The 14,935-nt window shown below is 44.0% G+C and overlaps 1 protein-coding gene across 4 annotated transcripts; it reads right to left on the minus strand.

Moving 5' to 3' along the window:
• Nucleotides 1-529: 529 nt before the first annotated feature.
• INSIG2 (insulin induced gene 2) lies at nucleotides 530-14,631 on the minus strand. 4 transcript variants are annotated; one of them, XM_005230806.4, is made up of 6 exons: nucleotides 14,523-14,631; nucleotides 9,754-10,094; nucleotides 6,912-7,036; nucleotides 4,473-4,639; nucleotides 3,947-4,046; nucleotides 530-3,456 (listed from the first exon to the last, which is right to left on the minus strand). In XM_005230806.4, the coding sequence occupies exons 2-6, from the start codon at nucleotides 9,995-9,997 to the stop codon at nucleotides 3,415-3,417; spliced, it is 678 nt and encodes a 225-aa protein (XP_005230863.1). In that variant the 5' UTR covers nucleotides 9,998-10,094; nucleotides 14,523-14,631; the 3' UTR covers nucleotides 530-3,414. The 4 variants fall into 4 exon arrangements, with proteins under 4 accessions (XP_005230863.1, XP_055667880.1, XP_013160920.1 ...); XM_055811905.1 differs by lacking the exon at nucleotides 14,523-14,631 and adding an exon at nucleotides 14,221-14,356; XM_013305466.3 differs by lacking the exon at nucleotides 14,523-14,631 and adding an exon at nucleotides 13,537-13,965.
• Nucleotides 14,632-14,935: the final 304 nt, after the last annotated feature.

Below are 14,935 nucleotides of genomic sequence, written 5' to 3' on the forward strand. Positions count from 1 at the left end.
TCACCTCTGCCTGAAGGCTTTTTCATTACGCATTTCTAAACCTCCGTTATGTCTTTTTTTGACAAGAGTGATGGGCACTATGAATGGACAGCCTGTGAATACTAGAATAACATGCAGGTCATATCCAGATCGGCACATTAATAAATACAAACATATTAAGGGATTCCCTGCCATTCGTGGGTTGGTGGTTTGGTTGGTTTTTTTTCATATTCACAGCAACTATTTATATCCAAATCTCTATTTTCTGCATTGTGACTGAAGTTATCTGGCTTATTTTCCCCCAGCTCAAATATTCCCATTGCAGATTCAAAAGGGCAAATTTTCAAAGGCTGCTCAGCATGCTAATTAAGATAGAATCGCTGCCAATTTGATCTTGCCTGCTTCTTTTTTAGTATTTCCAGACAGGTGTTTTGTGCAACCAATATGCCAGCTCAATGGTCAAAATGATTATGAGATTGCTGATAGGAGGCAACTTAGCGTACTTTAAGAATCAGTATCATTTTTTAAAAGAAAGAAGAAACCTATCAAGCAAGGTTGTAATTGTATTTAATGCACATTTTGCTTTTAACAGCAATTCGCCAGTTTAAACAGCATAGACCTTACAATGTTTAATTAGTGAAGAGGTTACAGTGCTTATAAAGTTGTATCTAAAATATACCTTATTCATTCTCTATTGAACAAGATTTTTAAGACAGTCTAATGTTTTAATTACATGCTATACAGTAGCAGCATGTTCACACCACTACAGTTAAGGCCGTGTCAGCATTCTCATCATGAACCTTTTTCAGAGTTTGAACACACCAGCCACAAAATTACAATGCAATTTGAAAAAAAAATCATGTCCGCGATGTGAATCCTCTGTTGACTTCAGTCAAATAATAAAAATAGTAAAACACATGTAATAAAGGACCCCGCTCAAATTATTTTGGATGATTGCTGCCTTTGCACATCACGCTCAAAATTTCCAAAATGAAATTTAAAAGAAGTTAGTGAACAGCACAGTCTGATCAGGTTTAGATGAATCTGAGTGCAAAGTGTTGTAAAGTGGGTGCCACAGATGCACAATAACCACTTCTCACATACTGCACATTTTAACATACACAAGGCTTCCGTGTAGGTATTTAGACTGGCAGGTAAAAGTAGTTTTACCAACAAGCAAACAACAAAAGCTACTCATCTCCATTTGTATACACTAAATGATCATGATGAAACTAAACTGTTTACCGAGTCAGCACGCTGGCTACTAAGGTACCATGTTATTCCCTACAGTTAGAATAAAAATTCAGATTTTTCTTATGCCACTCATGCCCTGATAATTCAAGAGGGACTCATCACACTACCCACCAAGCTGAAGCCACTTGTTTAAGTAAATAAGGCAGATGAGGCGAAATACTGTACGGAAAGGGGCCCAACAGCTTCTTCAGTGAAATGCCAGAGCCTGCCTGAAGAAACTTACCCTTAGTTTATGCCCTAACAGTTTCTTGGTTTTGTTAATAAAATGCTTCTTATTGCCACATGGTTTGATTAAAAGAAAATCTCTATAGTCAGGGATCTACTTAAACATGTTCTACCTCTGCTTAAAGCAAAGTGCATCTGTAACGTGCTTTCCTGAAACACTACCCAACGAAAGCGTGCCTCAAGTGCTGAACTGTCATGGAACCGTGACAAGCTGATGAAACTTTGTGGAGCTGCAGAACCAAGCTCTTTATACATAATTTGCTTATTTTATTACTTTTACACTTCCCCGTTCAGAAATCTTCCATTTGTGACCACCTCTTTCATTACAGCGCTTCTGGAAGCACTTCATTGTGTACTCTTCAGACTTAGAGATAAGCACCTAAGACAGAGTTGCCTATTTCAAGCTTTGTGTACAACACACAAACATTTATTAATGAAAACTTGTCTAAACATCTATTTGTTCTTTGGACCAACTCCAGCCTCCCTAGGTGACTGTAACATGTCTTAGAAACCTTCACAGAATATTTTAAAAAAATAGTACTTCAAGACAAAAAAAGGAAAACAAATACATTAAAGTATCATCAACACAGAAACAGAAGAGGGAAAACAAAGCGGAGACATCCCATGCCAAATTCACTGCTGGCACGGGTTAGCAGTGTCCTCTTGAAGTCTGCTTTCTGCCTTCTTGCACAAGTTCATTTATCTCATGGTCTTAAAAGGGAGCTGCAAAGCCAAGAGAAAATTCCACGTATGCCCCCAAATATGGGTCACACTAAAATCCTTCTCTGTAAGAAGGGAACCAATTAGCACACAGCCTATTTCAGCTCTGTCCTATCAGATTTTCTGTGCACAGGCACCTATAAAATAGGGATAACAGTATTCCTCTACCTCAAAAAACGCTGTAAGAACGAACACATTTATGGTTGCCTGGACCATATTCACAGCAATAAGGGCTACATCAGTACCTAAAATACAGCCTCGCCTTCTCCTGCTGATCCCTGCAAACAGAGCAGGTAGCGGACAAGAACTATCAAGAGTAACATCGGTAATGGAGGTTTTTATGACACTATATGGTAGTGACTGATTTAGTTCAGCAGAATTAAGTTTTGCAATAAAAATCCTGTAAGATTTTTTTTTTTGTAAGGGATCAACACAAGTCAGTGTAAGGGACTGTACAAGAATGACCCGAATTGTATCCTGTTACTCAACACAACAAGTAATTTCAGAATCTGTCCACATCTGATGATGGTCCACATAAGTTTATATACAAGCATGTATACTGGTTGTACCAGGGGAAAAAACAGCAAATAATTTCTAGCCTCTATTTCCATTTCTCTATTCTGTGATACTGGGCACGTACCACAGACAAACAAAATGCTAAGGCAATAACCCATACAACCCATATCAAAGTTTCCTCAGCTGAAGAATGATACAGTGTGTTAATAGCCAGAAAACAGTTACTTATTGCAGCAAAGATCACCTGTAATCCATGAATTTCATAAAGATATTACAGGTTATTGTCATGGAAAGAGAAGGTCTTCATTCCTAAATTTGAATCCCCTGTCTTTCGCTGAGCTATTAAGAACACATTCCTCAAAACTTTCAAGATAAAGTGAAGCAAGAAGTTTCAGCTACAGAAACGTAGTGCAAAGGTTCAGTTTGGCACTGCAACATTATGGACAGACAAGAATTTATGGTAAACTGTTTAGATTTGGAAAAAAGAATCCTATAATTGAACCAATGTTGTCAGATGTATTGCATACTATTGTAACTTCACAGTAATCAAAATCAGACACCAAGGTTTCTATAGAAGCAGCAATCACAGATTGCAGTAAAATATACCACTCAAGGGAAAAAAATTGCATTTTGGCAATTTCATAATCAAGTGTTCCTTATGCTCCTCCAACAGTCATTTGTCAGGTATTTTCCTGTTTAAAAGGTGTATGCTGTCTCTTCTCAGTCCTCATGAGACTTCTCTGCAATGACTTTGCATTCATACTGAAAAACAGAAGTTGACAAAATTAGTAACATTAGTTTGCATAACTAATGACGAAGACTACTATGAGAGGGATTTTTCTACCAAGTGGGTCATAAAATAGCTTAGCTTAGACTTCACTCAGGTAAGTTTGGTCTCCCTAGGTCCCGTGCATGCACGGCTGGCTGCAATTTCTGTCTCCTTGAGCAGCAGAAAGAACAGTAGAGACTTAGGGGATGCCTGACCCCTCCCCAAATGCGGGAGCTCTTACACAGCAACTTGTCCTGAAAGGACTGATGTATGCAACTGAGAGTGTGCAGAGCAAAGTCACGGGCTGTGCTTTGAATAACAGCATTAACCACTCACTAGCTAGATCAAAAAAAGCAATGATTACTGATGTCTACCTTACTGCACATCCACAAGTCAAAGAGCTGCTTGGTACATATGATGGAAGGAATGACAAGTAGATTAAAACTTGTACTAGAAAACAGTCGACTCCCCCTGCAAACCTACCATTGCCAGCTGCCTGCCGATATTGCCCATAGTTATTCCACCAGCAAAAAAAATACACGGCAACCACGAACGAACATAAAGGAAATCTGGAGATGTGTATCTGGAAAAGAACACATATTTTTGAGCTCAACACTGTGCAATACACAGAGCCCTCCAATCACATGAAACAAATCCACAAACTTAAACATTAGGACATTTCAACTCCGAAAGACCCAAATTACAGAAATTTCATTACTTGCAGCAAATAACAAAGGGGGCTTATTGATTATAATCCCATTTGTTCAACCAAAAAAAGCAAGTTACATTATTGGTAAGGTAGCAATTTTATTGAAATAAATAACTTCCAACTAAAAGTCTCACAAACACCTACAAGCTTTTACGAACAGTCCAATTTACGTTATACTCAAGATAAAGTGCTGACAGCTTTGGAAATCATGTCAAACTCTACCCTTTCAGTTACTCTGACTTTATGTTATAGCTTCAGGAGACGAGCCTATTGTTTGATCTTGAAAGAGTAAATACTTACTGATAAACTCCATTGTAGACGAGAAGTTGTGACACCAATGTGGCTAAGAAAGCAATTCCTACTCCAAGACCAAAGCCACTTCGTGATCTATCAAACGTCCACCACAGACCAATTGACAGGGCTGCTAATGTGAGAGACAACTGGATATTGTTGGCAAAATCCACTTTCTGTGTTGATTGTTAAGGATAAGCTTGGAAATTCATATCATATACAAAGTGTAAAGCAGTTTTCTTCATTCTGTTTATCATATTTTGACGCAACAGAAAAAAACATCATAAAAATACAGCACTAGCTGTTTCAGCTATCACACAGCTATCAGGTAGAAGGAAATAAGCCTTGTAAGTGTTGCCAATATATCAGGAAACGAAAAACCTATGACATTTTTTCACAGTTTTAGGGTCTTGGCACTGTACAAGAGGGAAGCAACTACACACCTACCAGGAATGCAGGTGTTTTATACAGACATAAAACGCACATGTCACTGTTGAGACTAAGGACACTACATCCTTACCTGGCCCTTTATTACACTAAGCATCAAATCTTAAATCTAGCATGAGACTCCTCCAAATGACAGAGATTCACCCAAAAAAAGGTACTTATCACTCTTAACTGCAATTTTGTTTAATTTATATGCTAGTTTACATTCAGCAAAACATAAAAAATGTTGGTTTTCTATAAACCAAAACGTAAATAATATTATTGTGAAAGTATTCATGTAAATAAACATTGAAAATCAGTTCTGTCAACTCTCTGATAAAAGTGCAAAGTCACTCCATATATCTTTATAATATTTCATTCTTCAAAATGTTTTGGAAATTCTAACTCATCCTCACTCCTCCTGTCCACAACAGATTATTAAAAAGGAGGCTGTCAAGTTTCATAATCCTGAAAGAAAATTTATGGGATGACAACATAAAAACACCGCCCTATTATCTCACAAAGACCTAGAGAGTGACCTAGAGGAAACGAGAAAGAAGTTCAACTACCTGAAATAAATAATTACAGGATAAAAATCAATAGCATCAGAAAAAATGTCGAACAAGACCTAAACCCACACCAAATAATGGCAACGGGCAGAACTGGCAATAAGCTGAAAAGAAAGCAGTCTGTAAAGCGGTCAAGGAGGAAATACAGACAGTACATTAATGATGTCCTGGGATACGTGTAAGAGCTGTTAGAAAACTGCAAAAGGTTTGCTGTACATAATCTGACCCATGCAGACAGAAGGTGCCAATTCTATTGTATTTCTTAAAAGCAGTGAAGTTGCACGTGCTTACACAACAGCTACAGCACAGGTCAGTGAGAAGCACAGGACCAGATTAATGCATCTTTGGCAAGGACAGCAAGGTTTGCAAGGGACAGTGGGAATGGCCCCGAACCTTGGCAGCTCCAGCTCATTTGGCCATTCTGGACAGAGAACCAAACCAGACAACCACAAAACTCATCCAAGGGCCAAGCCACCTCAGTAAGAATTCAGCCAGCTCTCACATAGCTCTCACATACTTCAGTTAACTTGCCCTCTTTTCCTGGAAATACAGAGATTCAGTGGCATGCAATCAGCACTTCTTAGCAGTTTCTGGAAACTGTGTTGGAGCCCATGCTGAAGGAGATGAGACTTCCAGAGGCGATTTGCATTCTTTCTAATTAGTTTGCAAGAACCCAATTTTCACAGACAGATCCTGGTTTTACCTGACAGAGAAGGTATTAGGCATGACTACGTGAAACCACTAAGCCTCACAGCACTGCCAGTAAGGTGTGCCAGTCCACATGAAAAGCACCCTGTCACCCAGCATGTCCCCAGCTGCTTCAGAGGGAAGGGATGCCAGTTTTGAGCACACTTGTGCAAGGATGTATCTGCATAGCTACACAGTTAGGAGGAGTACAACGTACTGCAACACGCTGACTGACTTCTAATTGCCCTTGCTAAATGACCACAGGAATGGTAACTACTCTCCCAGCATCAAAGCATCACTTGCAGAATGGGGTAACAATGCTTACTTGCTCTCTGTAGTCCTGGGTACTACCTGGTCCTGAGGTTTCCTCAATCTTCACAAAGTGCATGCGCTTCACTGATGACCTCAGGACTGGCCTGCAGCCTCTTACTGCAATGTTAAAAGGACATCAACCCCCGCAACATCTTAAAGCACTTGTACGTAATACCTATCACACAAATTTCCCCACACTTACTTTTAATTATTCAAAGAAAATAACAACTATAAGTAAGACAAAGCCCAATACTGAGACATTTCTATTGAAAACATTTTTCAGAATGAAAAGACGTGAGACTCGTCACCTCCAACACCGCTACAACAGTTTAACACATATTCTGCACATCCATTGCAAAAATGCTGCACATCTTAACAATTCCTCATGACTATGTAAGCTTTGTTTTAGCGGAAACCCATTTGTTATCGCCAATTTCATTAGAATATAGGATACAGCGCTGGCATGATTTATTCCCACAAAGACTGCTACACATCGCATTACACTGGACCATTCTCTCTTAAATTTATGTGGCTCTCCCAGATGTCTGTCCATGCACGGGTACAATAACCCAATCACAGCTGCGGAGACAGGAAAGAAAAAAGCCCCAGAAGTTAAAGCACTGGCAATATTTAGCTAAAATAAAGACTATCTAGACTTTGACAATTATTGTCACTACTAAAACGGGTTTTTTAAGGATACACAGTACAAAACATACACGAATTTCAAACAAATTCGTTGTTTTAAAAAGCCCTGTAAAACTTCAGCAGCATCTTCAACCACTGCAGCAGTGACTTGGCAGAAGCAGCAAAACAGAGACAATTTGAACTAGCGGTGGAGGATGAAAGAACTCTGTACCCTATTAAAATCTGCAGTCTCACACTGTAGTTCAAAAAGAGCAGTAATAGCTTGCAGGCTGACACTTTTGAAAATCCCACCTATCAAATATACATGTTTAAATAACTGCAAAACACACACACCACAGTAAGGGCAGAGTATGGGGTTTATAACACCAATATTTTGTCTTCCTGTGGCGGTGTTACAAGCAGGTTTTGTTTGGATAATGTTTTTCCTCTTCTTCAATACTACTACAAAGGCTCACAGAGAAAAAGGGAAAGCCCAGAGCCCACAGTAGCTGTTGAATACAGAAAGCAAACAGGACTTTCAACCCCAGGGAACTGCTACGCTCTTTAAACATTTCTTCATGTGTTCTCTGCTGCAATTGCAGCTAAAATGACTGTTCCCAACACTGCTGAGGAATAACACTGCTTCTTAATGCTGAACTGGGGCTGCAGGAGCGGGCAGTGCCTGAGCCAGTGCCCTCAGACTGGCATGCTGTTGGAGGTATGTTATAGCAAATGCTCATTGTTCTGTCAGAGAGGGAACTGATCTCCAGGACTCAGGACAACAAATCACCAGTAAAACTGGAGAAGGAAAAAAAAAAACCTCCCCGAGCACTTTTCTTGCCAAAGGTATTGGGCCAAACTGATGACTAGCAACAGTGACAGAGGAAAGGACTTCTCTGAAAGCAGCCTCGAACACCACTGCTTGTAAATATGCAAAATACCTTCATTCTGTTCATGAAAAATACTCATGTCAATTCCCGGAATGCTGTGCCAGTACTAAATGGTAAGGAAATGGGTCAATTACCAGCATTTACCACAGAGGTTCCCTGTATGTATGCTAGCAGAGAAGACAAGGAAAGAACATGGAGAAGACCGATAATGAAAAAGAAGGAACTCAAACACCTTAACAGAGGTCACTCCTGCTGGGAAAAGCCAATTAAGGCAGTCGTATCTTTAGATCCAGTGGCTTAAAATGAAGTAGTGCAAAAGCCTAGCAGGTGACTGACTATACTTTACAAGCCATAACCAGTCTTTCCATCAAAACATCCAACCCATCAGAACCAGAGAGGCCCACAAGTTTCTTCTGAGATGATGGCAAGATCTAGCCTTCATGACTACCCCAAACACAGCTGCAGACAATGTTCTCAGATGATCCAAGAGAGCATAAAGTGCAGCCTGATGCAAACAGTTGACAGTGCAAGCTTCACAGCAAACACTGCAAACATTTTGTATTGCTGCTGCAGGTTGGGATTCTGTCATTTCAACCTCCACTACTCCATATATGAGATCAAACCTTTACCAGACACGTTTGTCAAGACAATCAGTTTGAAGTATGAAAGAAAACTGCAGCAAATGCAGGCTACAAACCAAAACCTAATCAACAATCTCAGCAAGACAACAGAAAGAGGGCTAAGACAACTAGCAGATAAAGCAGGTATACAACTGCCACCATAACATGGCAAATGCACTTCCACAGGAGAACAAAACTGACATATTCAGCGAGATATATGGAGGGTTTCCTTTCCAATCAAGCTCCTCTATGACATCTGGGTTGTAGTATTTCAACAAGGTATCAAAAAGAAAGCAATCAGACAAATAGGAAAAAAACAGGCTTACGTATTATCATTAGCAAAACAGCGATATCAACACAAAAGCTAGTTTATTGACTCATATTAATATTCAGAAACGTGAGCTTCTCAGTCTTATTAAAACTGACCTCTAGGACAATACCACCTTTACTGTAAATGTTCAGTAAAGCACAGTCCTCCAGTACTGGCTGCTAAGAACGCTCCCTTAGTAAAGCATAAAACTGGCCCATGGGATCAGTGATCTTCAGAGCCAAGTAAAAAGTCAAATTCCATCAGGCTTGTAACATGGAACATGCCTTGACACTTGTAGATGAAAGAAACGAAAAAAAAGGATATTTCTTACTATCTACAGCAGACATCTCACTTAAACTAGCTAAACACACAAAAGCCTCAACTCCCTACGTGGTCATGGGAGAAATGGAGCATGTTCACATCATCTGACTTGATACACGAAAGTAACCAAGGTGCTGTTCTGCAACATGCCTCTATGACCGCAAACTGTGTGTTTGGTCTCAACTCCAGTCAGGCCTCCCAGCTTTATGGAGCTACAGCTATACCTAAAACTGGACTGAGGAACAAATGGAAAGATGGGTCACAAAAGGAAGCATTGCTCAGGGTGGTTTCCTGTGCTCAAAACAAGGTTGCATGTGGCACCACCCTCTAAAGGCTTAAACTTAGCAGAACATGCATACATATCTGCGTGTACACGGGGAGATCAGAAGGTTAGTAATAGCTCAAAAAGGGCAGTGATGCTGGAAGAGAAATTTTTATTTTCTACACCTTTCAGGTAGTTTTTTATAACTGTACAACTACCTCTCCACCCTTTCATCTCCATGCCAGGCATGCGTACACGACTGAACTTACCTGACGCTGTGCCACAGCAAGGTGGTACCCACCAAGCTGAGGAGAAGATGCTTGTGATCACATCAGGGGGGAAGAGAGTAACGTTTCTCTGGATCTGAAGCAAGTTTAATACTAATGCAAGAAATACACCAATAAAAAACAGCACTATACCACGAATTACCAAATTCATGCCACGACTGGTTACAGATGAAATGTATGGGCCACACTTTTTTGTTAAGATTGGCATTGCATCATTTTCTGCCATGACTTCTTATGTTCTCAGAGACATCCAACAGGCTGACTGAGGAGGATTCACTTGAAATCAGTATTTTGACTCTCCTCAATTAGGAGATATCCAAACCCTGCAAAATAATTTAAAAAAAGGTGAAAAATGCAGATATAAGAAACATTAACTACATTTTTGTTAAATAAGTTGGGGACCGGTTTAAAAAAATACGGCTATTACATTTTTCTGAATTTTCTGAGGAGGCAACTAGTCATTTGAGAGCAGAACCAACCACAGCTGCAAAAATGCCTTACAAAGAAAACAGGTTTTATGAATAGCTTTGTCTACTAGGAGACAGAGGAGGAGGAAACATGATAGGAATGTGAAACCACAGAGAAGAGGTGAAGAAATGAAACCAATATCAGATGGAAGAGAGGCTTGCTTTGCAGTAACAATAAATTGTTTTTCGCCTCTCCTTTAAGCAACAACTGGAGATTATGTAATTCAGAAGCAAGTAAACAAAGCCCTTGGTTTCAAGCCAGCCAAAGAGGTTCACAGTTCTCTCTTCTTGAAGAGATGCCAGAAAATATTTCTCAACTGGGAAGGGAAATTTGAGAAATATTTTTCAGGATGGAGCCATATTTTCAGCAGTCCTGCAATGTGCCCATTCTTGTAACCCCAGGTAAGAGCAAAACAACTCAGCAAGCCAGAGAAGTAATCTCAATGCAGAGAAATATTTACTGAAGTAACACACTTTTGGTGAAAAGTGCCACACATTACTACAAACTGTAATTGTAATCAGGAACAAAAGAATCTGAGAGTGAAGGGAAAAGGAGCTCCCCCTGCCCGCGCACTAGGTAACGTCCTACATGAGTAACTGCTGGCACTACAGGAATGGCAGAGTTCCCATCCCAATCACTCTTTTTAAAAAAACCTGTCCATCAAGAGTCTTGTTATACATGGATTCAGTGCCACACTCATGTATAACAACGATTCTGATCGACAGCTTAGCCACCTGGAACTTAAGAAAAAAAGCCCTGACATTGTTTTTAAATTTGAAACTGCCAACTGGTGGCGGCTTTTGTTAACTCTTATTTACGGCCACGCGGGCACAAGGGAAGCCAAACCAGTGCATCCATCCCCCTTTTCTCCCTGGCTTCAGCAGATCCTGAGGAAGCTCTCTGAAGACGTAGCAGCAGTGCAGAGGACGTGCCATTCGTTTCTGCTGACTGAAAGCCAAAAGGGAAGTGAAATACATCCAGGCTAGTTAATATACTACAGGTAACTGCACGTAAAATGCGACGCCACGCTGTGGCATCCTCCATCATGCACAAAAAAGTCCAAGAGGTAAAACAAAAGGTAAAAAACCAAGTTCTGGTCACATGTAATTTCCCACTGTCAGTTTGGGGAGGCAGCACAGTCCCCGTTAGAATGCAGCATCTCTTCTACACGGCCAATTCTCCACATTATTTGTAATCACAAACCCATCTTGAGGGGAAAGAGGGCAACCACGCTGTTTGGCTTCTTAAGTCAGCTTCCTGACTCACACTGAACCGACGTCTGCATCAAGGCTGGCACTGGCGCTGCAACATGCGTCCCTCAAGCAAAAAGGAGGTGCTCCAGATAATTTTTTTTCCCCTCCTTTGGATGGCATGGCAGTAGAGCTTGCATAATACATTTAGCCTCCAAGAAAGAAACCACAGTCACAAATACATCCCTATTTTAGCTGAGAGTCTCCCCTGTCCCTGGGGGCTTTACCCACAAGGTGATCACAGGAATTCCCAGAATATACAGAAGTCTTTTCAATACACAGCATTCGAGACTGTAGGTCCTAATCACAAACTCCACAGGAATAACATACTTAATGAGGGCTTTTAAACTGTTAGGTCCCTTCTTAGTCTTAGCTTGCCTAGGAAAACAAGTTAAACTCTTGACTCTCCGCTTACTTCACCATCCAAACAGCTCTTGGCGCTTCCTGAAGTCTGCACATCCCTTATTTTTTTTAATGCATGACCAGAGCTGATATATATGACCCCTGGGTTGATTCTCACAGCCTTACACGAGGAAGCTCACACTTCTGGGTCTCTCTTTAAGTGAGCTCTTTTGCTGCACACAGAGGATCAGAATTTCTTTTTTCACTGCCATACAGCTGTTGCTCACACCCTGTGATCAATTAGTACATTCCAGTCTCTCTCTCCTGTTACTGAATTCCTTGTTCCTTGGTACCAACCCCAAACCTTGCATGTTGAATTTCAGTCCATAGGTACTATTTACTCCGACGCTCAACATCACCCCATTTTTCCTGTAAGATATCTCTATCCTCTTCAGCCCTGCAAACGGTTCCCAGCTTTAGGTCATCAGCAAACACCATGACTACACCCTATTTTGCACACCCAGGACATCAACTAAAATACTGAGCGACACCAGCCCAAGTCCCTGTCTTTGATGAAATCTATTAATAATCTCCACGCACCCATTATTTCCCCATGTTATATTATTTCCCGATATCCCTCTAACAAGACTGCTTCTTGTAACTTCAAATACAACAATCTCCAACTTAATAAAAAGCATCAGCTGTCTCATGCAGCAATACTGATGTAAACACCAACTGGATCTTACTTTCTTCTAGAAAAGACGACCAAATGGAAGCACAATTTTATTTGGCATAAACCAGTTTCAAAACATAAAGCCTGCATTTACTCAATTTCCATTTATTTAATATATCATTCAGCAAATATATGATACTTACTTGTGAAGGTTATCAAAATGTACTGGGACTTTGCTACATAAGGAAATCACTTACTGCTTTTATACAACCCCTGCAGCTACAAGTCATTTGAGGGACCAGCAGCAGATTTTCACTACAAAGTAAACAGCCTGACCACAGCAAAGGCACTTGGGTGGGTACAAGTCAGTGAATGTTTACAAGTAATGCAAGGTCCCAAGTTGGCACGATCCAGTAGTTTCCATCCTGGTTTCTCACCCTGTGCGCGTTGTTCCTACTTGTTTTATCCTGGTTTCCAAGTTTTCTCCGCTCGTTGGCTCTGAAGCCTTTTGGCACGCCACAGAGAGCAACAGGGAAATGGAGCAAAGCGGCCAATGCTCATGTAAAGATTCTTCAGGGCCTTGGGCAGCCTGGGGTCATGATGCTCAGGCACGGCATCTTACTTTTGTCTTACTTACTATTGTCACCTTTTGTGAAAATGGAAACTAAGAGCCCTAAAGAAGGCATCGCCTCCTTCTTCTGGACCAGGAGGCTAGCACATCTGCAGGCAGCGAAGACGATGTCTCTCTCCTTTTAAGCCTTGTGTTTCACCAAGCGCTTCTACTCAGACGGGAACAGTGCAAATATTGAACCAACACCACTGCTGAGCCTCCATCCCTTGGGAATGCATGTTCCAAACAGTAACATGGCACCAAGAGTTGCGGCAGCTGCACGTCCCCCTCAGCAGCACACAGCTGAAACACGCCGCAGCACAGCGCGACACGCAAGGCAGCCCACGCACAGCGGGCATTGTGCAAAAGGTTAACAACTACATTATCACCACAGGCATTTTCAAAACACTTAGTCACTTAACTGTCTTCTAATTGGAAGATCCATCCCGCAAGTGCTCCCCAGCACTCCCCATGCTCGTCAAGAGCCGCCTTGTGCGGGTCGCAGCTCCCTAGGCCGCACAGGCCCACCAGGAGGGACACAGCATGGCGAGGGCCAAGGGAGAGAAGATCTATTTAAGCGAGATGGCGGGGAGGGTGAAATGACAAGAAGCCACCTGTCTTCTGCGGGGCAACGCCGCAGGCCGGCAGCCCCCTCCTCGGCGCACCAGGTGCGGGGACCGGGCGGCCGCCCCGAGGGCTCCCGGCGGCTGCGGGCCAACGCCTCCAGCCCCGGCCGGGCCCGCCAAGCACCGCCGGCGGAGGGGCCGCGGCACCGGCCGCGCAGAGCCCGGCCCGCAGGCGGCCGGCCCGGCCCCCCTGCCCGGGGGAGCCTCGTCTGGCAGAAGGTTCTACCCCGCCGGGCCGAACGGCTCCCGCCGCCCCCTCCGCCGCCGCGGCCCGCCCGGCGCCCCCAGCAGCTCGGCCGCGGCGGGGCCCGGCGCCAACCCCCGCCCCGGGGCAGCGCTCCGTCGGCGGCGCTGCCGGGCGCTCGGCCGCCCGCGGGGAGGACGGGACCGGGAGGTGCCGCCGCCGGCCCGACTCGGCCCCCCGCGCCCCGCACGGCCCAGGCCGCCCCCGCCCGGCCCCTCCGCGGCCCCGGCACTCACTCGGCCTCCGCCATCTTCTCCCTCCCCGCGCCAGTCCCCGCCCCGCGCAGCCTCCGCAGCGCCCCGCCGGGCCCGGCCGAGCAGCTGACGGGGCGGCCGCGGGGCGGGCTGGGCGCCGAGCGGGGCCGGGCACGTCCCCTCGGGCCGGCCGTGCCGACGGGGACTGCCGCCGCGCCTGGGCCCGCAAGCCTGCGGGGGGCGGGGGAGCTCGGCGGTGGGAGCCCGTCCGGCCCGCACGGGGCTGCTGCCCCTCGGAAAGGGCTTTGAGCCGGAGCGAGGAGGGAAGGAGACGTGTTTCGTACCGCGCCTGTGCGTCCCGCGGAGCTGGGTGTAGCGGTCAGGGCAGCGCGATAGCCCTGTGACACCTGTCGGTCACAGAGGCGGGGGTTCCCGGTGAAATCCGGGCTCCCCGGCCGAAACGGAGCGCCTAGCCCCGGGGCGGGGCGGCACAGCTCGGGGCCGCGGCTCCACCGGCCCGGCCGGGCTGCGGGACGCGGGGACCGGCCGCTCCCACCCGGCCGAACCAGCACGCCAGGCACCGCCGTAAACAAACACCGTATACTGCGTGTGTGTGGGGAGAGGTATAGGCGAGTGCTGCTGCTGCGTATCCATTGCAGCAGCGTAGTCCTTGTTCTTCCATCAATGAGCTTTTTTCCTTTCTCATCGCACCGATAACGAACACAATTTATTAAAAATGTTTACACATTGCATTCCC

Source organism: Falco peregrinus, chromosome 8 (assembly GCF_023634155.1).
Source record: "Falco peregrinus isolate bFalPer1 chromosome 8, bFalPer1.pri, whole genome shotgun sequence".
NCBI classification, from domain to species: Eukaryota; Metazoa; Chordata; class Aves; order Falconiformes; family Falconidae; genus Falco; species Falco peregrinus.